The sequence below is a fragment of the Strix aluco genome, chromosome 16, assembly GCF_031877795.1.
Source record: "Strix aluco isolate bStrAlu1 chromosome 16, bStrAlu1.hap1, whole genome shotgun sequence".
Classification (NCBI taxonomy): Eukaryota; Metazoa; Chordata; class Aves; order Strigiformes; family Strigidae; genus Strix; species Strix aluco.
In genome coordinates this window covers 12,041,451-12,068,641 of record NC_133946.1, presented here as the reverse complement: position 1 = coordinate 12,068,641, position 27,191 = coordinate 12,041,451, and the positions used below count along the sequence as shown (strand labels likewise).

The window sequence follows — 27,191 nt, the reverse complement described above, 5'->3', positions numbered from 1 at the left end:
TTTTAAATGGAAATTTTTGGGAAAACAGGATGCTGCTCAGTATCTTTACCGAACAAGATTTGCGCTTTTCTGAGATGAGTAAATTTATTTAGAGGATCAGTTTGTACTGACATCTGAACAAATGCCTTTATCATCTTGAAAAGACTGTATTTTAGCTCTTAGTAATGACTTGCTGTTCTCAATTAAAGCTTCGATACGAAGGAAGAATACTGGGACAGGCAGTCTGGCAAGTCTCTAGCAGATTACGGTGTTCAGCTTTGCTGGTTTAACATCTTGAAGGATGGGTTTTAGTTGCCAAGTTGAGTCTTAAGGTTTGTAAGCCACTTTGATACTCGATCGTTTGGTATTTAACAAAGCAAGGTTCTACTTTAGGGTATAATATTGATGGCTTAGCTCTAGTTCAGAGGTTATAGTGTGTAAAGTAATGGCTGTAACGGGAGGTTCAGTCATGTGTCTCCAGTAGAAAATCTCAAGGCTTTTGAGCCAAGATGTTCTCAGTGCCTCTGTTACAGCCTGTGCTCAACTCTTCCCACAGTGGTTTTGGTGAAAGAGGGCACAATTCTGGGCCCCCAAAGAGGGGTAAGGCTTCTGCACATCTACATCTTGCTTTTAATTCTAGAGAGCAGCTGCAGAAAGGAAATAGCAGAGCAGCATGTGGGAGGCATGGGATTTATTGGAAATGAATATGTAACTACCTTTATCAGTCATAGAAATAATTATTTTCTGCCATGAATAGAACAGGAAATCATTCCCTTTCCAGCTCTGTATGGGTCATGGGATGGTCTCAAGCTGTTCTAACTGCAGCCTCTTTTTATGGTAATTGAATTTACCCCGAGAAGAAAATTATCACTCCTGAAATGATGCTTAATACATGGAAAGATACATATATATGAAAAATGTAGGATAAAACATAGTTCCAAAAGATATTATAGGTCGTTTTCCCTTTACTCAAGTAATGGGCACATGGCTCGGAATTACGTTTAGTTCATTGTGCTGCATGTTTAGGAAAATATTTTTAAAAAAAAAAAAAAAAAGGAAAGAATACTGTGATCACTGCCCTTCAGTGTGCTGTCCTTGCCGCCAGCAGGGAGCGGCACGGAGGCGAGTTCATCCCGACATGGAGCTGTCCTCCACCAGCCCATGTAACCTGGTTTTAGCCCCTCGGATCCTTCCGTTCCCATACCGTCCTCCGGTACAGATCCCGTTATTTAACATGCTCTGTGCAGAGAAAACCCGCTTACTCAGTCTGAAATTGCCAGTAGAGGTTTTAAAGCTTTTTTGGTTTTGATTTGATGCCCTGGCTCGTGGTTTATGGAGAAGTGAGGAGGGTGATTGTTCACCCTTCCTTTCTGAATGACTGTGGTATTTCTCTCTTTAGTATCTGTTTCCCTTGCTGAAGAATCTGAATCTTTTATTATCTCTTTGCATAAGGAATCATTTTATTATCTCTCATCACCCATGTTGTCTTTCCCGTATTATTCTCTTGCTACCATGTCTTTTTTCAGACAAAGTACGGGAATCCACTGCAGAACACAAGCTGTGGGAGCAGCATGGATTTGTGTAATACCGACGCGACGATCCTTTTCATCCTTACTTCCATATACAGTAGTTACCGTTGTCTTTCTCTTTTCCACAACACACTAAACAGACATTTTAATAGAGACATTCCCAGTGATTTTAATGTCTCTGTGTGATACAGGCTGTCTGAAGCCTGTGATCGTGCAGGTACCATTAGTGCTGCGTTTTTTCCTGTGTTATTTCAAGTTGACTGTAATTTGCTATTTTATCAGTTGCCACTTAATGCTCATGGATGACTAAAGCTGCAGTTGTGCTGGTTTTCAGTGCTTATCCATTGTTCTCTAGGCTGTATTATTTGCTTCTGTTGCACAGATCATTCCCTCTTTTATTGCCTTTAAGGTGTGATGCTTGTCAGGCAAGACAGAGGATACTTTGCATACAGTCATCGTTGCAAGTAAAACTTTTTTCCCCTCTCTCAGTGCCTCATAGTTTTTGCAGTAATGACTGACATTTTAAAGCAACAAACAAAGAAAATAACTTTGTGAACGAGGGGATTTCTGAGTGCTGGCGAAGGCAGCGCTGAGGGGAGCGTGACGGGCTGCAGCGTCGCAGTGTTCTCTGGCTGGCTGGTTCGACGGCTTTGGCAGCGTGGTAGTAAGTGGTTTCTCAGGAATGACCGAGGAAGCAGTAAGTGTCTGGGACAGTGTCTGGGCTAGCTTTGGGATCTGCCCAAGCATGAAGGATTGTCCTTTCATGGATCTCTTGGGTCTTCTTGACATTCGATTTGGTACAAAGCTGTTATTGTAGTGGCTTGCTCTGGGAAGTCGGCTGGTCCCAGGAGAGCCATCTCCGCAGAGCTGCTCGAAACAGAACCGACATTTGATCAGGGCTGCACAGACAAGTCGGCCTTTGTGCAGTGGGACTGATCTCCAGCGGTGCTTTCCCCCTAGGCACTGCTTAGGAATGTAGAAACGTGTGAGAGTTGTCTTGGGCATTTGATGCATTTAGTACCTTTGGAATAGATCTGTGTCTTGTAGGCTGATTGATATTATACCAAGTGTTCTTCGTGCCTGTATACTCCTGTCTTATAATTACCCGATTCTTACTTTTGATACAGACATCAAAGTCATTCTCTGCTTTTATTGTAAAAGATCTCTGAACAGGTAGATATTATGTCCAACTAAACTGAATGCTCCCTTAGGTGATTTCAGCTCATGAAGAGGAGGACAGAGCAAGTTCGTAAGTCTGTTCTTGCTTTTAGGGGTGGATGGAAGAGGCATCGATTGTTGCACACGCCTGTGCTAAAACAAAGCTGCTTAGACATGAATATGTGACATCCTCACAAATGTAAGTGAGGGAAAGAATTGTGGCCTTGTTAGAATCCCCTGTCCATTTTGGTGGGGCTGTTTGCAGCAACTGCAAGCACTTAACAGCAGCTTTAGGGATCGGGAAAGGATAGTGAGCTGTGTGTTTGCCTTGGCTTCTGCTCCAGTTATTAAATATTGGAAGTATGACCAGAGCAGCAAGGGGTTTCAGAGGTCCATCTGCAAAAAATTTTGCAGGTGCTGTAGTAGCAGCTTTTTTCTGAATTGAATATTTCACATTGAAATTAAATGCTATTTGCTGACAGCTGTCACTGCAAAAGAAGTAATGAGCTTTGGCCCTCTTGGAGATATTATACGTGTTACAGGGAAGTGGGAGGAAGATACATTCTTGGGTTGGATGAGCCTCCAAAATGTGCCCTCTCTTCTAAAGAGTGTCACTTTGGTGGAGCACTTCACACGCTCGATAGCCACTGAATTGTGTACCAGCCCTTTTAAATTCTGTTGGTACATCTGGCTGTCCGTGGGTAGATACCGTTTCTTTCTTTTGAAAAGTGACAGCATTCCGGATATGACTTGAAGATAGCTTTAATTTTAATAACTGGCAGTATTTCAGGATTTAACTCTTCATGGATTACGGCTCAGATCTGGCCAATTTTGAGCTGTGTCTGGGTTTGAGCTGAGCATTTTCTGTTCTGCGGGTGGATTAAACAGGGAAGTTACTGACAATATAGATTAGGGGCAGAAGCAACTATAGCAAATAGGAATAGGCGTTAGAAGATATTTCGGAACGTAGAGAAAGAAAAATAACATACAGCTAGAGCTGCCTGGTGGCATCCCCCTGACTCCGGAGGGTCCCTTCCTTCCTCAGGGGTGTCGGTACCCTGAAATGTCTCCACATCCTGAGCCACAGAGGCTCTGGGAGTGGGAACACTGGAGAGGAGCCAAGGAAGAGAAAATACTGAAAAGTATGAGCAGGGGCAGAAGGAATCTCAGCAGCGATCAATATTCCCTCCTTCTCTTGCAAGTAGTGAAGTAACTTGACATTTACAGTCTGTGGGTTGCTTTTTATTTCTTAGGCATAAAGAAAAGAGAAATTCTGAGAACTGAGATCTTAAGAGAGCAGAAAGCTCTCATAGCATGGTGATAATGCTACAAATGTGGGAAACAACTCAGGCACTACAAAAAGCTTCATTTCACAGCTCTTCTCATCGGTGTTGATGCAGGTGACACCTTCTTTGAAAGCACTAGTAGTTCCTGCAGTCTGGGGTTTTTTTTGTAGTTTGAACATCTTGCCCAGGCATGTCCAGGCTCTTTGCTGGTAGCTCGTGGGAGGACAGCTGAAACTGCAAGTCTTCTGAGTAAAACCAGAGGTTTAAATAAACATGAGGTCACTCCATAAAAATTGTATGTTCTGCACAATAAATGTCATTTGTATCTTTAGACTTCACTGGGGATGAATACATTTTGTTCTACGAAGAGAACACATATGGTCCTTTCCTACCACCTCCCGAGGCAGACGAGAGATCTTCAGCAGATAAAACCGCTGTAGAAATTGAACAAAACTGAAGACATGTTTCATGTCCCAGTTGAGGTAGCTAATGAAGATTTTCACTTTTTTAGGATCAAGGAAGACGGATTGCGGTGGAGGTAGAGAAGGGAATATTTCAACCTTTTCTTTCTGTGACAGTCGTTTAAGTTTGACTTAAATCACTAATGAAAATTGACTTTGCTTTTAGCCATGTGCCTGAGTAAACTTACTAGCTAACATGTAACTTCACATCATTTGCCAGGTCTCCTTGGAACCTGAATATGTTCTAGGCATGTTAATTAAGTTTGAAACAGAGCACTAATCCAGAAAAATAGTTTGGTTTCTAGTGTTTAAGGAATCAAGGACACAGAGTTTGGAGGGACCTTCAGAAAGTCGTCTCACTCCTCTTCTGCCAGGCATGCCGAAACTGTCCCCGATCCCTGAAAACTTCGGGTGATGGGGCTTGTCCTGTGCCCTTCTCTCCCCTTTCTCCTGTTTTATCAAGTAGTTTAATTATATGGACATAATATATATAACTGTACAGATTTTTCCTGATATCAGCCTGGGCTTTGTTTTTACTTCTCTCTAGACAGGAAAAAAGTGTTTAACATGGGAAACTGTAAGAGGCTGCAGTAGTTGTTGTATTCATGCAGTGTTTTGAAAGAAAGCAGACCTACTTGTCACAACCTTTCAGTGTGGTGGTGTTCTGCGAACCTCCTGGTCTCATTGTTGTCCTATGGACTCTATCCAGCTCATCCTTTTTTTCTTTTTCCTGTTAAATTTATTACTTAAAAATTGTATATAGTACTTTAGCTGAGGCTTGCTAGTACAGCATCATATTATTGCCTTGGGCTGCCTGTGATGTACTGTAACCTTTAAATTTGATTCTCTGCAGCCACCCCCCCATTAATTGGTGAATTTTCTAGCATATGCTAGTCTGCAGCCTATTTAAATTTAATCTCTACTATATTACCCAGCTTAATGGAGTTATTTAATAGCATCACTGTCACTGTAAGGGGATTTTTTTGCCACTCCATTCAATGTCTGTTTGCTCACAGTAATTTTCAGAGAACAATTAATTGTGGAAAAATCAGGGTAAAGGAGACTTGGGTAGTTTACTCGCTTCAAAAGAAAGTCGTGTTCTTTCTGGTGGGTACTTTTCAAAACAGATTAGACAGATCTCCAGCGATGAACCTCCCACGCTCACCCTCTGAACTTCATGCCAGTCACAGCTGTACCATGTTTCCTTTGTTTGCTTATGGGAATTTCACAGAAAGGATGCTAATGATCCTGAAACTTAATGTACATCAGTCTGTCTTTTTTTATCTTCGTTCATTTCTCTAAAAGCAGAAGATTTAGATTATTTTGTTATTTTGTTCTTGTCTCTCTTACTGGCAAGACTGGGAGTTCAGGTAGCAACTTCTCCATCCCGTCTGTTGCAAAGACTCTGGGGCTGTGTTAGCCACGAACAATTCATTGACAGGGGCTGGTGCGAAACACAGAAATTAAAGATGACACCGAGAGTCTGAGCAGATTTTCTGTCTGAAACCGGAAGCGTTTTTGAGTGATCATCTGAATTTATCCTGAGATTCCTAGGGTTGCACTTTTCTGTCTTCCAAGTTGAGATACTCTAAGTGATATTCTGCCTCAGGCCCCTAAGGTGGTATAGGAATTACTCATTTGTGTCTGTTGGGCTCTTGCTTTCATCTTGGTATATCTGCTCAAATAAAGTAGTCCCTGTGGAGCTGCTCGCCCTCGGAGAGGGTGAGGCTTGGCTTGTGTAGCTGGCTCAGGCTGCTTCTACAGAGGGACAAGAGGCCTGAATTGTTTCAGTTGTTGGGGGTCCTTGTTGGTTCCACGGGAGCAAAGCTGAGACGTTTGTTGCTTGGCAGACATGAGCCATAATCTGCTCAACTGTGCAGTAAGTAACAAAAATAAACAAAATACAGTATTGTTTCAATTTAAAAAATTAAAGTTGTTTTCATATAAAATAGTGAAGACCTTCATACAAATATCTGGGCATTCGGGGATTTTATGGCTTGGCAGTGGGGTAATGCCTGTATTGCTATAACCATGGCTCTGTGGACTGACTAATGAGTCAAGCTCCTGTGAGGTCTCCTGCAGTTGTGTAAGTGATGCTGAAGTCGTTCAGTCAAAGTCAGACGATCATCCCGAGCAGTCATGAGAAGCCTACAGAGAGCTCTTTGCATAGTTTTGCTCCCAGTTGCCGAATCACTTCAGCTAGAACTATGTATTCTGTTACCTTTTCTGCCAAGTTGTGCAAGCATGTGATAGAGGACAGCTACTTAAAGATAAAGGTTTGCAGTGGGTTTATGGTAATTTTAAGAAATGGGATATTTTTTTCACTTTCTCACTATGCATACATGTGTATATATCTCCAGTTAAAATCAATATACCAGTCTCTAGATTGGGAGATACACAGTTTAATTATGGTGTATTGAGAAGAAAGTTCACACATGCAGGTAAAATAATTATACTAACCAAAAAAACCCCAAATAAGCTGCAGCCACAAGTCTGTGGCTTAGGAAGTGTGTATGCGTATTGTCTTTTCTTAAGTCATATATTAGTCAATTTACTTAGCATTATGCAGTTTTAAAACTTGGTAAGGGAATTAACATGCAGAAAGCTGTCAGATTAGTTGTTTCACCAGAGCTGATGGTCTGCAACTAAAACAGTAAGTGCTTAAGTGGTCTCAGCATCATGTACAAGTGATTAAAAACTTGTGTAGGTAAGTATCTGTGGACTGGCTTTACAAATCTTTGCACCTACAGCTTAGGGTGGACTGTGATGAATATTTTTTCACTTGAAAACAGGAGGGTTATACTTGTGTGAAATGGGAATATGATGAACATAATCTCTTTAAAAACTGCAAATCTATCCTCGCCTTCTCTACAAAGGTGTTGTAAAACTGCAGTGTTACCAGAGGTGTGTGACAAGGGAGATCAAAAGCACAGAACAGCTTTTGTAAATGAGGTTAGTTAATAGATTTAAGACTTGTCAGGCTGAAAGAAATGGTAGTTTCTTCTTGGAATAGACAAAGACATAGAGAAGGTACCATGAAGGTGATAAGGTTGATTAATGGTATAAAGGAAAGCTTGGAGGAGCAATTAAATAGACTGGGATTTTTCAGCTTGGAGGAAAGTGAACTGAAGTTCAGGTTCCTTGTTAAAGCCTTGATAGAAGGTGAGTGCTCTCCCAGCTTCTGGTAAACGACAGCTCTGTACCTTCCCTGATTTTAAGCTGCTTCCAGTAGTGCCCACAGGAATAGGATAGTGGGTCAGGGTGGCCTCTGGATTGATCCAGTGTAGCTGCTCTCACTGGACAGAATATTTTCAGGCTTCATCAAACGGTTTGCCAGGAAAAATAATGTTTTAGTAAGTATGGCAGGTTTCTTTTCTTTAGAATAACTCCTAATGTTAATAATGGACAGTTCAAACAAGCTGTGTGGATTTGATGTTCAGGCATCTCGGCTGGAGGGATGCCAGGCAAAACCAAGAGCTGCCTTCTAGAATATTTCTGTTGATGCCTTTTCTGTGTAATACCTGTAGCACAGATGCCCTGTGGTCTCTTGAAGATTTAATTGCAATGTAAGACCAGGTCTACTCCTGCTCTGTAGGGTGGATGAAGCGTTGCTTAGCACAGACAGCAAACCCTGTACAGCAAAGCTGTGTAACTACACAGGCAGGCAAAGAGGACTTCATCTTTACTATTAACTGTTCGGGGAGTTGTAAATAACACGCATATGGTGACCTGTGTGCATCATTCAAAGGCTAAAACATTTGATGTTGCAAAACCTTGGGCTGTGGCCAATTTTCAGAATTTATTGAATGAAACTTTATTAAAGCAGTGGTGGAAAGCATCCTGAAAAGTGTTCCTGTATACATACTTGATTTTTTTTTTTTAGCATTTAAGAGCAGCTGTGAGTATTTCTGTGAGTCAGAACAGGGATGAAGCCACTGTTCATCACTTCAGTTTTTGATGTGATCCCTTAGCATGAAAATACATGTACAAAATTTTAATCCCCATGGAAAATTGAGACACTGAGAGTAGAAAGTTAATGTTGCTTTAATCCAGAACATGATTTATTGTGCTTAAATTTCTCGCATACATGCCATCATCATCAAGTACCCTTTTCACCTAGCTGGTACATACAGATTTGCTCTCTCTGCATAAATCTTGGCTTTAGGCCTCAAACGGGCTTTATCTCCCACGTCAAGCCAGCAAGGCTCTTGATGAATTCCTGCCTTTATCTGGGAAGACGTGTGACCAGCAGTGAACACAGCAGTGACAGGACTTTCTACAAATAAACCAACATTTATTAATACTCAGTGGGCATACAGCCCCTACGCCGCTGGTGGGGCAAAGGGCTCGCGCGTGCTGGGAAGTTAATGCAGAAGCTAGGCTGGATGTGGAGAATATAGCATCTCCCATGTGGGTGTTGATGGCCCGTAAAGAGGGGGCATCTTCTGGTTGTGCAGCTGGAGTGTGGTGCTGCGAAGTGTATCCACATGGGGGATGATTTCAGCTCAACTGATGTGTTGTGAATTTACCCCCCGACCTCCTCGCTGAGGCCTCTGTGCAGCCCAGCTCGGAGGAGGAGCACTTCTGCCTTCCTCAGTTCTTCCCTTGATCTTATCTCCCCTTAGAAAAGCCAAAGCTTGTTGAGCTCCAACAAGAATTTTTATCTCCTTGTGTGATAAACCCTCTCTCTAGTTGTACTAGCAGTGCTGCTTGGATGGCACTGAATGATTTTTACAGGCTGGCCTGGGTATATTCAGTTCACAGGTAATGTGGCTGGAACAGGAATACATTCTAGCTCATTAATGTGTTGAGTGTTGTGATGAAAAATGAGTTAAATACGTATGAAGCAAATTTTGATGTCAATAAAAGGAAAGAACTTTCATGTCATCATGCTGTTGCCAGTGGCCAGACTCTCATGTTTGACTCCTCTTCGGCAATATAAAACACACTGTATTTCACTTTTATCAGTTGGCTGCAAAATAGCTGCTTCTCCCCACTTTCCCCTTCTTTTATTCCCCTTTGCCTCACTGTTTCTTTTTAATTTACTGATTGTCTTCTGCAGAGAGGAGCACTGGCACGCTCAGCTGGCGAGTCTTTGAAACAGTTAAGAGAGATAAGAGCTGTATTTGGGTTGACAGAGCACCCTGGCCATGGCACTGGGGGTGCTGGGCTGTGCAGAGCTGTGGATTCTGTGTTCAGAGGCCAGAAGTCCTGCTTCGATGGGAGTCAGCCAGAGTGCAGCATCAAAACTGAAGTTTCTTCAAAGCTGCGTGTTCTGAGCTCGGGGATTTAAGCTGGAAGAACAGATGGTCTCTCATCTGGTAGTATCTGCTTCCACAGAGTTTATTTTCTAATAAATGGGGAAATCCTTACTGAGCTGAGATTCCTATGGGAAGTTGCAGTTTGACCGGTGTCAGCAGCTTCATGAGTAGTTCTGGTTAATAATTAGTTGAGCGATATCATAATAGAAGGTTTCGGTAACTGCTGAGACATCGATCTGAACAGTGCTTCAGAGGTTACATACTGTTTACAGAAGATGAAAATCCCCTTCCCTAACTCATTGTTTTTAATCTCTCCTATTACTGCTCCTCAGTCCTGCAACTCAACAGTGCCTCTTGTGACATTCATCCCAAGGCATTTCATAGAATGAACTAGAATAAATAGCTCCAACAAGCCAAGCTAAACAAGCAGGAGAGATAAAAGCAGCAAACCATGCTGGCGCTGCCAAGTGAGGAAGGGAAGTCGGGCCAGAGCCTAAAATCTCAGAACTGCAAAGTCTCGTATATGAAAATCGCCGACAGAAGGGTGGCCCTGGGCCTCGAGGCACAAGTTGATAAGGAAGGTTCATGCAAAGGGCTGAGACCAGAAAAGCTGGGTTGGGTAGAGTCGTCCTTCCCTGGGACTGCAGTGAAAAACAGTTCAGGCATCTCTTATCCCCCCCCTTTTTTTTTTTTTTTTTTTTTTTTTTAGTTTAGTTCGTGACACAAAGATAGGACTGTGATTTACTGCTTATTTTTTTGTAACATTCACCAGGCTGTTAAAAAATACCCGGTATTTATGTTTCTTGACAGCTGCATATGGTACCACTTGACGTTTATGTGGTTGTTAGTGGAGGGGTCAGGCTGAACTAACTTAGTGTCCCATCGGATTTATTGCTGCTTTGAAGGGGCTCGTTGGGCTTTCCCTTGGGAAGGGTGGTCTAGTATAAAGGGAGGTTACGCAGCATTGTAGCTTCCATTTTAGAAAGGCACAGTGTTTCCCTTTTTTTGTTGCAAAACCTTAAACTTGACCTAATTGTATTTAATGCCTGCCCATGTATTCGGGAGCCTAAACAGTCTGGTTGTAAGAGCTACATTCTGGCAAATTCCTGTACATTAGTCAGGGCTACAGACTACATGATTTATTGTATGGGAATATTTTATCTTGTGATCTTTTATTGGCTTGTTTGTCTAAACCCTCCTCGTGTTGTGGTTAGGGATATTTAGCACAGGCTGATATTTGTTGTGAAACAAACTGGAGAAGGTCATGAAAACACTCACTTCATCCTCTGCAAGTGGCAGATTATGGCAGTGCCCCTGTGAGCTTTTCAACTGGGGGGAAAAGGATTTTACCCAGTTAAGACATTGATCTGGTAATCTTTTCCATTGTCATGAAAAATAAGAATTTTAGAACTTGAACCAGAGTTTTTTCACAAGAAAATTAACATGTTAAAGGAATGATATTTAATGACAAAATACTCAGGAGACGCAATTTCTTTGTATCATAACTTACACATTGAAAATTTAGTTCAGGCAAGAGCAATGGGGTGTGAAATGTTTTGTGGGATTTTTCATGACACTGGAGAAAGTGTGCTTGGAGATTCAAGAGTCTTCTGGCAAATTCCTGCATCTGTTGTGGTTAGCCATCACCGGGGACGCGTCGGGATGTCCTGTGGCAAGATGAGGCAGAGTATCCAGCAACACGGGGATGTGGGTGTAGTAAAAGAATTCTCAAGGGAGGTTTGCTTCCATCTTTCTTCTTTTCAGCTTTTTTATTGAAAGAAGGAGACCTGTGTAATTCACTTTTCCATCCGTTCCACCTAATATTTTTTGAGCCAAACTCAGAGGAAAGGGGGAAGCCTCTTCCATTCCCACAGCTCTCTCCAAGCGGGATGACAGAGGTCAAAGACAGAATCAGCACGGCTGAAACTTCAGCTCGTGTGTTCTGTTCAGCAGTGGTGCCCTTGCACACCTCTATGATTTGTTGTTTCTTGGGAAGCAGTGCAGGGAGGGAGGGGTTTTGAACCACTGTGATTCGCGGGGATGAGATGGGAGGGTGTGAATCTGTGGGTAATTAACCTTCCTTAACTTTCACAGCCCATGAAATAACTGATTTTGCGAGGTACTGTGCTTCTCAGGGTCAAAACTTACGATCTCTTACTAGACAAAACTAAATGACTTTGCACTTGCAACACTGAAAATATGTTATTTTGTTTTCCAAGTTTGGTGGCTGTGTGGGGCTGCAGGATGTAGGTAGGTTTTCACAATATTTTCCCTCAAAGTAGACAACCACTGTGCTAGAGATTGGGTGTTGTGTACGGAAGATCGCTGTGCACCGTAGTTAATTAGAGCTTTTTGTAGTTCTCGCTCTCGCTGCAGTAGCGGTTACTCCTCGTTGCTCTGTGTTTTGACACCGTTTTGTTGCTGAGTGAAGAAATTCAGGGTGTAGAAGTGTTTATGCAGAAGGAGGGCTTCCAGCCATCAGTGCGATGAACTTCCGTGTCACATCAAGCCACTCCTGTTGACTTGCCAGCATCCTTCAAGCTAATACCTTCTGCACTAAATTTTTACTGCGTATGACTGTTCCCTGTAAAAGATGTAGGGTATTTCTCGTTTTCCCCAGGAAGTTGTGAAGCTTTAATGCGCCTATATACCTTCCTTCTGAAGATGTCAACAGAACATAAGTATGTATTTACAACTGACCTGATGGCCAGTGTCTCTTCTGTGTAGGTTCGCTGTTCTTTGTGGGCAGTTAGCGGAACATGAGAGTATTCAGAAGCGCATTCAAGCTGGATATGTTTTTAAGGTGAGTAGAAAGGACGTGCTGGTTTTTGTGTAAGTACTGAACGATGCTTATTTCTATAGTAGTAAGTTGGGAAAAATTGGCTTCAGCTTTTATTGGGGAAGCAATAGTTCTCAAAGGTGCTCTGAGGGGGTGGTTTGGGCTGAGGAAGGTGATTCCAGCCACATGTGGTGAGGGTGGCTGCTCTGGCTCTGCACACACTACTCTGGCCTTTCACACTGTGATCTCAGAAAAAAGAAAAGTCTTGCAAATAAAGTGTGCGTACATGATGAGACTGAGAACTTGAAACATGAAATTACTGCGTGGTAATAAGATACAGCACAACTTCTTCAGTAGCTGCCTGGGAGCATGCTTGCACCCGCCCATAAACACAAAGCACTTATTTATCAAAGAGGATTTAATCTGCCTCTGATTCCCTTGTTTGCCATGATTTCATCCACAGCAGGGATGTTACAGGGTAAGAGGATGCACCTGGAACAGTTACTGCAGGACAGGCCATGTATAGTTATTACCTCATCAGCTATTGACATGGCCATCATTACGTCAAAGCTCTGAAAAGGTGGTAGAATAAGATGAAGGGCAACTTCATTTTTTTGTGTGTAGTAATTCTTGTCTCTGAGACTAATAAAATTCTGGTTTTCTGTGTGCACTATTTTAAGAAAATTCAGAATCTCTTTGTAGCTGTAATTTTGTTGATCACTGACCCTTAAATTGTGTACTTCTTCCTTTCCTCTTTATGCATTTGTTCACCCGCTCTTGTGGATATTGTATTTGCTTATAACAAAAGTATAATGTGTGTTGGTGATGCTTTTCCATAGGAACACATTGATAAAGCGATTGAACTGAAACCAGAGGATCCAAAGTCTTACTATCTTCTGGGCAGATGGTGTTACCAGGTAAAATAGTTTATTACTGCTTATTGCTGTTTTCTTTCTCCTTGGAATTTAATTCCCTGTTTGAACAAAAGATGGGTGGATTGAAACCACCAGCCAAAAGGACTGAGGATGCTCTCTTTAGTTGCCAAACTCAGATATTGTGTCAGAAGGTGCTGGTATGGAAATGTCCTCATTGCTTGAAGGAGTACTGTAAAAGTTGTACTTTATGGGATCTAGAAACTCCTCATTTCGGTCCTGAAACAGTGTTGAGAACAACACTCCACTGATGAATACTATAAATGCCTTGCATTCAGAAACCTCTTAGGATGTAAAAGCTGATGTTCTTGTACATGTAGCACCTCAGTGCTTTTATAAAAGCGCTCTCGAAATGTCTGCCAGGGCACAGCGTCTCATTCAGCATCTCTCAGCTTTCCACCTGAGTTGTTTTCTGAACTGTAATGGAGAAGTCTTAGGCAGCTCATCTCCCTCTTGTCTTCCTCCTGTGAAACCTTAAATGTGTGCCTCCGTCCTGGTGTTACCGCTTGAAGCACTAGTCTTTAAATGGTACAGTTTTTTACTAAGAGTTTATGTAAGTTCAGGTCCCCCGTAGTGAGAGGGGGACTGCGGAAGCACTGAGCTGGTAATCAGGACAAGTGCTGGCTCAGCCGGTTTCCAGCGCGTTGCTCCGTGCTGACCATCAGAGGCCAGAAGAAGGTAGAGAAAGGTTGGTACTGGAGACACACTGAAGTTTTTAAAAGCATGCAGAGTACGGTTTCGTATTGGCAATGTCATTTGCTGTTGTAATTCTTTAGTCCCCGAATCAACCTTTAAAAGTGCTTGGTGTACCTCTCTGCAATAGAATAAAAGCTGCGGGGGTTTTTGCCGTTTCATTTATTTATTGCCACTGTTCTGCTCTTCATTTTTCCCATTTTTTGTCTCTTTCCCAGAGGGAAGCTGTTTGCTAGAAGTGTTATTTCTGAACTGCTCTGAATTGGAGCTCTGAAGGGCTCAGGGCTCTGGACGTAGTTTTTCAGTCACTGCATGTGGCATGGGAGGTGAAACGGCAAAGAATAGATTAGGAAAAGCACTGGCTGCAAACTAGCCTGCTGTTCCCCACGCTTTACTCAGTAAAAACAAACTACCTTCAGTCCTTTAAGCACATATGGATGTGATCAAGGGCATTTTGGGGCTGGCAAGAGCTTCTGGACACAGTCTATCTGTATAATCCTTTGCATGTGTTTCCTCTGCCCTTGCTACACGCAGTGTTGGAGGTATTAAGAAGCAGCGTGCCGGCTGCTTTATGTTTCTTGACAGGGAAAAGCTTGGAGTCAAATACCATAAATCAGATTTAGTGCCTATAAAAAGAAATAAGAGTTTGCAGTAACTAGCCACTTTTCAGTTTATACAATTTGAAAGTGCTTCGCTGCTGTCAAAAATGAAGTCGCGTTGCAGAGACTGTAGCTGAGATAATTGACACTGGTAATTACAGAGGAGCAGTGAGCTAAACTAGTGGAAGCTCCTAGCTCTTTATTCTATTGTGGACTTTTCTACTCAGCCTTACTGCTCTTAGAGCTGCTGGAGCTATGAAACAAAACCAGATGTATGTAGAAATATGTAAGTGCTTCTGCTATTCTGCATTGTAAGAATTATACAGTATTAAACAAAGCAGATGTTACCAGAAGTTAGTTCGAGGCATCCTTTCCCCCACTGACATTTCAGGGTGTTTCTTATTAGAGAGAGAAGAGCTGGGAGCAGGAGAATAAGATTTCATGAAATGGTGCTAGTAGCTACCTGTTTCACAAACTGTGACTGTCTGTCGGCGGGATGGCTTTAGCCTGCCCCTTTCGGGAATCTCTGTGTGGTGAGAACATGTGCCTGTCCGAGTGTTAAGCTGGGAGTGGGGAGGGCTTCACGCATGCCCCTGCTCCGAGGTGTGGGGGATGCTGCCAGGAGCTGGTGTGGCTGCAATGCAGCCCTGTGGCGTTTTGGACCACCCACAGTCCCATGCCAGTAGTACTCGGTTGTAGAGACAAACCTTACTTGGAGCGTTACGCATGTGGCAGGTGGTGTACAGAGCTGCAGGAGCTGACTCGGGATGAGGAAAAGCAAATCGGGTTTAATCCTGTGGCCGGACTGGGATACTTGTCCCGAATGTGCCGACACTACCAAGACCTTTGGCTTTCTCCCGGGCGCACGAGCCAGCTACAAGGAACGGGATAATTCTTGTCTGCGTGCTTTTGTCTCTGGTGGGTCTGGCAGTGTCATCTTCCTGTCATCTGCAGGTTGCCCACCTGGGATGGCTTGAAAAGAAGACTGCTGCTGCTTTGTTTGAAGCCCCTCCTACAGCCACTGTCCAGGACGCACTGCAAAATTTCTTACGGGTAATGGAATCCACTAAGTGAGGGAATTGCTAACCTGGCAAACGCAGTCACAGGTGTGGAGTCGGAGTCCTTGTGTTATGCTTCAACTCATCACTCCCCACGTGCTCCATGATACATCTCCACTGACTAGAACCTGTGGAAAGCAAAAATTTTGGAGCCTCCCTTATAGTCAGACAAAAGAACGTGATTTTGAAGATGTCAGAACCAGACCCAAAATGTTCAGAATTGGTTTTAAGGGGTTTGGTTTTCCTTTTAAAAGCTGCATAGTGGAGTGATTCATGGGTTGATACTAAATGCATATGATTTGTACTCTCAGGGTCTGTAAGATCTGTTTGAGCTCATCCCTGGGAATGCTTGTGTAGATACATTCTGTCATTTTAATTTCTCTCAGAATATTTTATTAAAAGCTGTCTGATTAGGTCAGACTTCTGCATTTCAAGCTTTTGAAGACAACTGCTTTAAGGTTTCAGGGCACATTGCTTATGTATTTCTAGAAAGAAGTTCTTAGGAGTACTTTCTACGCTGTAAGAATCCTACCCTCGGAAGGGCTTTTTTTGGTCCTCCTGTTAATAAAAATGGATTTAAGACATGGCGAGTTGCATTTTTGAGCGTATAGCTCTTGCTGCGAGGGTCTGCATGAGATGGAGTTAAAGAGACTGTCTTTGGCTGTGCCTGTGAGAACTACTCTTAAGCACCTCTGATGAAGTGTTACAGAAATGAATTGCCCCACCACTTTATAACTCAGGGATTGGGCCAGCAGTTTTGAAAAGTGTCAGGGAATATCGTACTTATTTCAATTTCTTGTAATTTTGCCAAAATGCAGTTGTTTGAGAGGGAAATTTGTGAGGTTATCTGCCCTAGGCAATATACTTTTCAGCCAAAGTGGTTAAATCATTTCAGAGATAAGTTTGAGGCAAAGTGGTTTGTTTGTTTTTCATTAGAGAGAAAAATAGCTTGTCACTTTTATTGATAAGTTAAAGCGGTGCTGTGGTTTGAAACAGTAACTTACATTTTTCTGAGGTTTAACTTTGGTCAAATACAGAGAGAATTATAAAAGGACACAGAAACATCCCTCTGGCAGCTAATTATACCCTGAACAAGTGCACTTCCCGTATGCTCCACAGGGTCCATTTCAGCTTTCAGCTGCAGTCAGCGTGCTTCGGGGCAATGGAAATGTTTGGCACATGACAGCTCTGGGTTAGTCACAAACTGAGCTGGGTCTAAGGCCAGACAACAGGATGAAGAGGAGGAACATGGTCTGTCGGTGCTTCCTCTGAGGTCTGGGCTCAGGCGTCTTGGTAGAGCCGGTGGAGGGGTTTGAGTGCAGGTGGGATACGGGTCAAGGGAAGGGTTCCTAACAGGAACATACTGCAACAGACTGCTTGGAGAGTGATGTCTGGAACCGAGATGAATGGAAGAAGGCAGAGGGACGTGAGTGACGAGGAGACTGGGAATTGGTAGCCAGGAAGGAGAAGATAAAAAACTGGGGGAAGATTCTTGAGGTTTGGCACCAGCGTATTTGGGAGATGCCCAAGTGAATGAGACTGAATGGGCAAGGAGGTTAATAACAGCGTGCGCACACTTGCAGGAGGAGGTGGTCAGCCTGGCGCTGAGTTTCCTTCAGCTTCTGAGCGTGCGACTTCCCCACCTCGTGTTCGTCCCTGACACGCGTTAGGTGAGGGGGTGAGTGTTGCTCAGCGAGTCGCAGGCACTTCATGAGAATCTGGGGACTTGCCCAACGCAGCCAGGGAAGCCTCGGGAAACTTCTTACACTGATCTATCTATTTACAAAAGTAGGGTTTAGTCATCTTTTTTTTTTTTCTTTTCTAAGAGATTCAGTAAGCCTGGTGTAAGCTTTAACTGTGTCCTTTGCATATCCTAATGTCTGCCTTTCTCTCCCCTCTGTTCTTTGTAGGTTGAGGAACTGAGCCCGGGATTTTCCAAAGCAGGCAGAGTATACATTGCCAAGGTAACCAGTCACTTGTTGCTTTCTTTAGTTCAGTCATATGCTTCTAGGATAAGAAATATTTGTATTAAAAAATTATCTTTGGCTGTAAAGTGCTAAGCACGTGTAAATTACTCCATGCAGAAGCAAGATTTTATAAAATGATAACATTTCTAAAAAAGACCAAATTATCTGCTGCAGAGGCATTAAAATTCAGGGAGGATTCTGCCTTTGAGTCATCCACTGGAGCATCCTTCTTGTGTTTTAAGAGATCAAATTCTATATAGAGCAGCACTGGTAACCTGTAAGCCACAGGCTGGAGGTTTAATCCCACCATGAATTTCTGTGGTGTATACAGAAAGAGAATCATGGGGGAAAGTAAAGGATAAAGGATGTCTCTAATTTTACCAATGCAGATGGGAGTCTTGAGTGGTGATTAAATACACCGTGAGTGCTTGGAGCTGGAGCTCCAAAGATCCTTTTGTTTGTGTTGAGGGAATAACTGGTTTTGAACTCTCAAACGTTAAAATTGCTGCTTAATTTCTACAACCTCCAGTTGGAGTCTAGAAATATTTAAAGCCCAAATAGTGTTAGAAATACTAGCCAGAGTGGGTGTAGCAAAGAGTAGCTGTAGTCATTCTCTGTGAAATTCCTGAATTCCCAGTGTCCCAGAGAATGTGAATTTTATCAGGGTAGCGTGCAAGTCGTAGGATCTGCTTAGTCTGGAGTACATTATTCCTGGAACCTAGGTGCAGAATTTATTTCACAATAAGCATCTTGTTAAAGGAAAATGAAGGTGATAGCAGAGGAGAAAAACCCACCAAGACATGTAGTAGCCTTCACACCAGCTGGATTTTATCTCTGATATATTGCAGAGATACATATAATACACTGTGTGTATTTAGTCATGAGTCCATTAGGTAAAATTAGCTACGTACGCACAAACCTTTTGTTTCTGGCGGCTTACGTACCATGAGGAATGTGCTCTTAACTGCTGCTCTCTCTGCTTGTAAACATAGCCAGCATTCATGGAAATTCAAAATCACCCCTAAATGTCTTGTGTAGAGTAAAGAATGAAAGACTTGGAACTTATTTCCAGTGAAGCTGCAGCAGCAGATCCTTCCAAGTCTTAACCTGAATAGATTTTTGGCATTGATGTAAAAATGTGGGTTTCACTGTGTGTAATCTACATGGGCTGGTACGTTTTTATTTGGCTAATAGTTCACCACCTGTCTGACAGATGTGATTGAGCTTCAGAAATACTCTGCAAACACAAGTTAACAGAAAGGTTAATAGGACTACTTGTATCTGTTGATTTTGGGTTTGGGGTTTTTCTTCCTAATCCCAGGCTCTGTCACTTTGGATCACATCCGTAATCACAAAATTTAAAAAGTGCAATTGTTATCTAATTATTTTGAAGACAATAGTGCTCTGATGGGTCAAACTTCAAACAAAAAAAGAATTGTGTTTTATAGTCATCTTCTGACATTTTTGACTGATGTGTAGGGACACAGGGTTTTTAAAGGCTTTGAGGGTGTCCATGACTCCATCTATTTTGAATTCACCAGACGCAGGAATCTGTCAGCTCTCACAGCAGCACAGAGACTTCTCTTTCAGAACTATCCCACGACACAGGAGAATCCCCAAAAGACACACGTGCTGTGTGGTGACACTGCAGTCTGACTCCTTATCCTAACTGAATGTTGGCTTTTTATGGCACTTTCATCAATGATTAACTGCATTGCTGATGGTTTTCTTTAGCAACCACTTCTTTTTACCATGCTTATTTTGTAGTCCCCAAATGCCTCCATGATTCTCAGCACCAAAACCCTTCCTATTATACAGGGGAATGACTGTTGCTCTGCTGTTGGAGGAGAATTCAGGATGAAGAGTATTTCACATCTATTGTGAGACCTGAGAGACTTGTAAATATTAGACATTACAGGTGAACCTCGTGTTTACCAGCTGAGGGAATGTAAGCTTCATAAGAGGATGTGCTCTCAGTACAGAGGTTTTGTGATGAAAGGGGTGTGAGGAATAGTGGCTAAGTGGAAATAAAAATAGAGCTTCAAAAATGGTGAAAATCACAGGGACACGTTAAAATCTTCAACCAAAAAAAGCAATCTCCTTGCCCAAAAATAAATTAAAAAAAAGGAAATTTAGTATTCCATAATCTGATGGTGATTATAATGCTTTGTGAACGAAGGATGCTGCAGGAAATGTCAGAAGCCTGAAACTATACAGTGCAAATGGTAGAAACCGCTCCTTTTCTCAGTTGCCAGGGTCCATAATTGCTCGGTTACATTTGCTGCCTGTTTTTTCCCCGTTTAACTCTTCTCACATTGTCACTTTTTCTTCACAGTGTTACAGGGACATGGGGAACAACACCGCAGCTGTTCTCTGGATGAACCTTGCTTCAGAGCTGCCAGCTAATACAAAAGAGGTAGCAGTCTCAGTAAGCACAGATCGATGATGAGTGGAAATAAAATGGTTCCAGAGATAAAATTGTTTTCAAAAAGATGTTCCAGTTTGTAAGCCCAGGTTTTAAAGTATTTTGTTCCTTAGCGTGGACTCTTTTCTTCTCTTGGGACCTGTTATCCAAATGCCTAAAGCAATTCAGCAAAATAATGAAAAATAATAAGAAGCTGCGAGTGTCTGATAGGGGTTCAGAAGTCCAGGCGGCCCCGGTGCCATTCCTATGCTACTTGCAGGGTGAGGTTACAGCCCCTTTTGGACACCTGGCACATGCTCAGCGCTGTGCCTCGTGAGCTGGGGGATCTGCACGACTGCACCTCCCAGCACGCTGTTCTGGGGGAAGGTTTATTCGTTTTGGTGCTGGTGTGGCTGGCCAGCTCAGTTCAGGTGGAGCCACTTAAGCCGAGTGGTTGTCCTGGGGCTGGAGCGCTGTGCTGCCTCTTCTCATTACCTGTGTGGCTCTGGAGGAGCAGCCAAGGTCTAACTCTTGGTACCAGGGTAGCTCCTGGGCTCCCCCAGGCTGGAGCTGATGGTGCTGAGCCATTCAGAAGTTTGTGTGTGCTGCCCAGCATTTATTTTTTTTAATATCTAGGATATTTCAGCTTTTTTATTACTTTTACAGGGTTTTGGAGAGTGGATCGAAATGTGTTTTAGAAAGTGCCATGTGGCAGCATTCCCCAGCTGGGAGCTCTTCTGCACTTTCCTTTTTCCTTGCACTTTTCCTGTTAAGCAGAAATTTTATAGAAGGTGCCCTCAAATTACTGCCAGTTAGAAACCGGATAAAAGGCCATCAGCTTTTAATATGGGTCTGATGTTATTTGCATCGTCGTGAAAATGCAAGCAATGTTAAGCAAGGTCATCCAGATCTTGCAGCTTCAGCCTTAGTCAGATGGAACAAACGTTCTGGATGGAAGGCAGAATTATAGAAATACGCAGCGTTTTTGTGCCACTCTGTTTGAAGGCCATGATTAGTTTTCAGGTTGCTGTAGCAAAGTATTGTGCTGAGATTCAAACCCCAAGTGTGCAAAGAGATCTTGGTGGACCAGCTGGCACGGAGCTGGCTTTGCCTGTGCTACCACCTGCAGGGCACCGGCCTGCATTGCCTAAACCCCCGGGCCACTGGCTGCGGCCAGACGTGGGGAATCCAGGGCAGGAAGCAGGATTTGTTCCCTTCTGGCAGGGGAAGCACCCTAGGTCTGCCTGATGGGGAGCTTCCTCACCGTACACTGGTTGGAAATCTCTCTAGATGGAGTTAGAATGGCATGGCTAATAAATATAAAGAAGTTTTTTTCCAAAAGAACAAGAAATATGTGTTAGAAGCTTAAGAGTTTAATCAGAAAAGCACTGAGATTTTTCAGGAAAGACCAGGAGAGAGCTACAGGCAGAAAAGTCATGAACAGTTAATTCTCTCTCCTGCTCCAAAATTAAAAGTGGCTTTAAGTCTTTGCAAATGTCAGTTCTCATTGACAATCAAATAACTTCCATCATGTTGAGAAGAAAAAAAACAGGCATTTATCCAGACTGTGAAGTCAGTGAGGGAGCAGAGGTTTGAATTCTGCTGTTCTGGTTGTCGGTTCTTGTCTCTCAAAAGGAAATAAAAGAGAAATTCTCTTTGATACTTGGAAAACTTCATTAGGCTTCAAAGACAGTAGCGTCTTTGTACAGGGGAGTACAGGGGAGGAGAAAAAGGCATTAAGGGGAAAAAACGTAAGGCTGTGGGTATGCTTAAAACCTGGTGTGGGGTTGGAGAAGAAAAGGGAAGTTCTCTTTTTTAATTGTTTCAGTTAGGCTGTATATTTATCTCTTCTCTTACTGCATTTCCAGGATGCAGAAAGTGAGAGAGAACTGGAAGAGCTGCGGTCAGTCTGGGAAGAGTAAATCTGTAAAGGCTCATTGCACTTGGTGCTGCATGGACAGCAGAATTCCTGTCAGAGGGGTTTCGTGATCCTGACAACTTTGATTGCACTTCATGGATAAGCCACAAGAGTTTACAGGAAAAAACACACAGCAGTCTGACCGGCACGCCCAGGAAAAGATCTTGGTGGGATTTAATTGGATAAAATTTTGTATTGTTTTCCTTCTTACAGCACTGCATATGTTTGATTTTAAAATTCCTGAAAAAGTCAAATTCTTAAAAACGGAGGGGGGGAGGGTGTATAGGTAGAATTTGTGATATGAAAATATTTGTGATTATGTAATATCAGATATATGTGAGAGATATAGTTTGTGATATAAAATATATACATATTTATATATACACATATATTTCACATCACAACTCTACCTATCTAACAACTTGAACTTCAGGCCTGCTTGCTGGTGAGCTCTCTCAACCGATTCCTGAGGAAGTCTTCAGCCAAAAGCTTTTTCAGATTAACTGTTTTCTCTTTCCCTTAGTGATACGTATTAACTGAATAACTGAGGCCATGCCTCTGGTCGGGGTTCAGGTGCGGTGACGCTCGGAGCCGCTGGGCTGGGCGGGCAGCTGCTGCTGCTTTCTGCCAGCACGCTGTGCGGGAGGCAGCGGGATGCTCTCACTCCCTCAGCCCGTTGGCTCAAATGGGCACTGAACCTGTGACTTACACTTGCAGAACAAGAAGACAGCAATGACTTTGAGCGAATTCTCAGCCCTTTCTTCCTTGCTGTGAACAAATGGGTGCTGGTGTCCAGAACACACTTGTTGGCCCTTTCCAAATCTGCCTAAACTCCGCTTGGGGGAAGCCAGCACTGCTCACTGTAGGGAGTTATTACCAGGGGACCAACGAGATTTTCTTCACAATACAAACGTTATTTTTTAAGAGGTGCATTGCTTTTGTCAGAGAAGTGAGTACTAAGATTTTAACCTTTAGGACTTCCTCCCAGTGATGTTACTCCCTTCACTCACATGAGATTGAAAACCTCCTGTGTCCCTCTAAGCTATGCTGCTGTGGTTTAGATGTGATAATTTAGTTTGAAAAGTAGTTATTTATCAGTGGAACACTGGTTACAGGAACAGGAATATTCTGTGGCAAAGCTGACACTTCCCTGTAACATTCTTCTACCAGTTCTCCTTGACTCGTTAGGTGACACCGAGAAGGCAAAGCTGATGACGGATGTTTCCCCTGACAGCTCCTGGGCACCAAACAAAGTAAACTCTGCTGTGCACTGACACCAATGGGGAAGCAAAAACTACGTGCAAACATTTCTCCAAATATTTAGCAAGGCTTTCTTGACAGCCCTTCAAGTCTCCCCTGGCAGCTAGCTGGACGCTTATTTTTTAATGTTTGTTATGTCTTGCAGTGTGGTATAGTGTTTGTGAAGTGTAAAGTAAAAAAGTGCAAGAGTGAAACATTTCTTAATCACCTTTTCAGTCCCTTGCACATGTGTATTAAACTGATGGGTTTTTTACTTTGTGAAAATGACACTGAAGGGGAAATGTGTAGCAAACTTGAGCTTAAAAACTTCCCATTTTATAGATTTGGCACTTCTTAGCTTTTTTTTGTTTGTCCAAATTAAACTCTCTAAAATTTTGGTGCTGAACTCATATCATGAGATCCAGGCAAGTGTGCAATTAGCTTTATACTTATAAATGGACAGCTGAATCCTGACAGGCTAAAGTTGATCCCTGTGTTTTTGTGCAGAGCTCCCCTCATGATGAGTGGGCACTTGATCTGTAATTGTGGGATTTTTTTTTTTTTTATATTTGATTAATGTGTGCTCTTCTTTGAGTTCTTCATTGGAATGGTGAAGCTGCCTTTTTTACTTAGTGTGAATCTGTCTTGTTTTGAGTATTTCCAGTGGATGACCATTTTTTTTTTCTTCTAAACATCCGATCTTTAAATATTTGCACAAGTCTTTCAGCTATTTTTTTTTTTTTTTGATTGCTTAAGCTAAGCTGGGAAATCCACAACAGGAATATCCAAAAGATGATGATCATCAACGTGATTCTTTTATGGAAGATTTGCAGGGTTTTTTTCTGGAGAGAAATGGTAATAGCTCTCAAAACAGTCATGTAGTTAGCTGTCCTTGGGTTGCCTTTCCCTGCCAGCAAGTCCCAGAGTGATGTTAATCAGTAGCGTTTGCTGTTCTGTGTGTTGTTTGAAGGTTGCTGCCTTCCAAAAGTAAATGGTTTCAGCGTAGGTAATTGGGAGAGTGCAAAAAGGAAATATTTACCCTACTGAGAATCTGTAGCTTTACTTATTTGCAGATGCCTTCAAGCCTTCACCTGTTTAACTATGTCAAAACATAAACTGTTTAACATAAACCATCTTTGGATTATGTATTTTCCAGAGACAACTTTCACTCTGTGTTTCCACAGATTTAAATTCTCCTTTGATTTTTTTGGGGTTGTCTGTTTCAAAACAACAAGGGATTCTAAGTGTGAGAAAAACCTGTGGATTTGCTGTTCCTTTCATCTGCTGCTTGGGTCCCTGCACTGGGCTCGGTTCGAGTGCTTCATCCCATTTATGTTCGTTAAGTCTGTAAGAGGGGGGGCTGCACGAGGAAAGCTTTTTGTTAATTTGTTAATTGCCAAGGTGCTGTATTGGTTGGCAGCACCTCTCCAGACAAGCAGCCTCTGTTAAGTCCTCAGGAAAGAGCGCTGTAAAAACACAGCTTTGGGTTACAGACTAAACAGCCTGTTAGGAAACCGATACCAAAAATCTTGTTTTTCTTACGGATAGAAGCTGAAGTCATTTTCTTCTGGGGACAGAAGGCATCTGGTGCGGCCGGGTGGGGCATGTTGGGCTGTGAGCAGAACCTTTTCTGTCTGAGTAAAAATAACCTGCCTCCCTCGAGGAAAAGGTGGTCATTAATGCGTGGTGATTCTTCTCATTTGGTGTTCATTCTCAGATGGTTTCACACAGGTACAACCTTTCCACTCTCTTTTATTCTATTTCGGACCTTCGGTCAATGCTTTAAGCTTTCTGTGCATTTGATTGCCTGCTTCCCTTCTGTGGTTTTTTAAAAAAATAGACTTTTGTTTTGGCTTAAAAGAGCAGGGTCTGGCATTTTGCTCCCGCGTATCCTTTGTGTGTGTGGTCTTGTCCCTTTCTTGGGGGATCTGAAGCGGAGAGCTCTGTTCCTCTGGTTTTGGTACGGGAGAGCTTTCCCCCGGCGGCACCGCTCCCGCCGGCAGAGCTGGGGTGAGGTCTGTGTCTGGCGTGTTGTTTTTTCTCGTCTGCTGTATCTGCTGGAACCTAATTAATGTGTCTCTAAGACAACGATGAAAGGTGATGACAGAACTTGCAGATCCTTTCAAGTGCAGATAAAAGCTGTATTTTGCCACTTTCAGTCTGATCTCCAGGAAGTTATGACATAATGATCAAAAGAACCTTTTTTGTTTTGGTTTTCCCTTTTCCTGGCTTCTTGTGAATAAGAAGAATGTGACTAAGTAATGTAATTCAATTCTAACGGCATAGCTTGCAGGTTGATGTGGAGATAAGGCAGCGCTCTGGAACTAAAACACTTCCCAATGGCCAATGCTTGGCATTTATTTTTTTCTTTAGCAATAAAATGTGCGGTCTCCTGTTAGGCTCTCGGCACGCCGCGTGCTGGGGAGGGGAAGCCATTCCTCCTGTTCGCAAGGGGAGGGTGTACCTCAGCAGCTTTCAGACAACATGGAAATTGAGACTTTTTAAAACTTGCACGTTTTGCAGACCAGTCCCAGAGTACAGTGGGAATTTCTCTGCACTCTACACATCCCAGGACCACAAGAAATTAACCTGCCTTTTGGTAGAGAGACTTCATCCTGCTCCCATCCAGATAAGTTCTTCTGGACTTACCCCGGGGTGACAGAGAATAATTTCCTGGAGCTACTCTTGTCTTAACTTTAAAATGTACCTACCTGTGGTTAAATTATGATACTAAAGAATAAGTGAAGCTTTTAACTGTTTCCTCACTGTGCTGTTCTGTTGGAAATAGAGTATTTCTAAACAAGAAGGGGATCCTGCTTAAAGGTACCTGTGCAGCTCTTTTGCTTTTTATGCCAATACGTGTCGGGGTGAAGAGACCCGATGAGTGGGTAGAGGTTGTCTACGTAACGTCCTTGTACTCGTGCACATGGTGGCTGTGCTGAGGGCAATAGGAAATGATGGGAAAGTGATGTTCGACGTTATTGTTTATATATTACTGTTTATATATATTATAATGTGGGTTACACCTGTACCAGATTTTGTATGTCAATACAACTACAGCTTAACGTTTTTAAAATGCACCAAAGTCATAGGGCCACACTTTGTGGCAAACGCTGTACTCCAGGTGAAGTTGTTTTTAAATAAAGGTGGATAATCAGTTGTGACCCGGTGCGGGTGTTCTGTGCTCGGCCTTCGTGGTCCTGAAGGCCATCTTCAGATTCCCCAGGACAAAGCCATAAACACGGGGCTTGCTGGCTGTGCTTGGTGCTGGTGCTGGGTGCTTTAGACTGCCTGAGTTTTAGCCCATTTTATTTCGAATTGCTTTGCGGAGAGAGTGAATGATGACACCGACTGTGCTTCAGCGTTCCCCAAAATCCGCTTAGTTTGGGAGTTCAAATACAGCAGTTGTACAGAGGAATAAGTGAGGTGGGAAACGGGGTTTAGGCCACCTGACAGAATAGGTAGGAGCAATTCTGGTTGTGTTCAATTCCTTGTCGACCTCATATCCCCATCCCTGGGGGAAGGACACGAGGGTTGTGTGGAGGAATCCTCCATGGGAAGGCAGCCGGAGCACCACCCCCCCTCACTTCCGTGGCTCCCCCCTTCCCAGGAGCAGCCCCAGGGCTGTCTGTGGTGCACAGCTCCTCTGGAATCTCTTCCCTTTTCTTTTCTCCTCAGGGTGATGTGGCAGCCTCTGGTGCCCTGGGTCACTGTGGGGAGCAATTTGATATGCCCAGGAGAAGAGAACCCCAGCAGCAGCGTGGGGGGAGCCCAGGGCGAGACCTCTGCCTCAGCCAAGGGTGTGACACTGGGGCCACCGCCTCAGGGAGGGACCTGCAGGTACCCTCACATTTGGTGTAAACCTCGGGCTCTTGGACCATCAGAAGTTGCTGAATGGCTTTTACAAGGGACATTTTGCAATACTTGA

The 27,191-nt window shown here is 43.1% G+C and overlaps 1 protein-coding gene across 2 annotated transcripts in view; it reads left to right on the top strand.

Annotated features, from left to right (window-relative positions):
- RMDN3 (regulator of microtubule dynamics 3) overlaps positions 1-26,427 on the top strand; it is a 37,869-nt gene extending 11,442 nt beyond the window's left edge. The window contains exons 7-12 of one of the 2 annotated variants that reach the window (XM_074842379.1): positions 12,402-12,477; positions 13,293-13,370; positions 15,632-15,730; positions 17,646-17,699; positions 20,038-20,118; positions 21,975-26,427. In XM_074842379.1, the coding sequence (XP_074698480.1) occupies positions 12,402-12,477; positions 13,293-13,370; positions 15,632-15,730; positions 17,646-17,699; positions 20,038-20,118; positions 21,975-22,028 (442 nt within the window). In that variant the 3' untranslated portion in view covers positions 22,029-26,427. Of the gene's footprint in view, positions 1-12,401; positions 12,478-13,292; positions 13,371-15,631; positions 15,731-17,645; positions 17,700-20,037; positions 20,131-21,974 lie in introns of both variants that reach the window. The other variant, XM_074842378.1, reaches the window with a different exon arrangement.
- Positions 26,428-27,191: the final 764 nt, after the last annotated feature.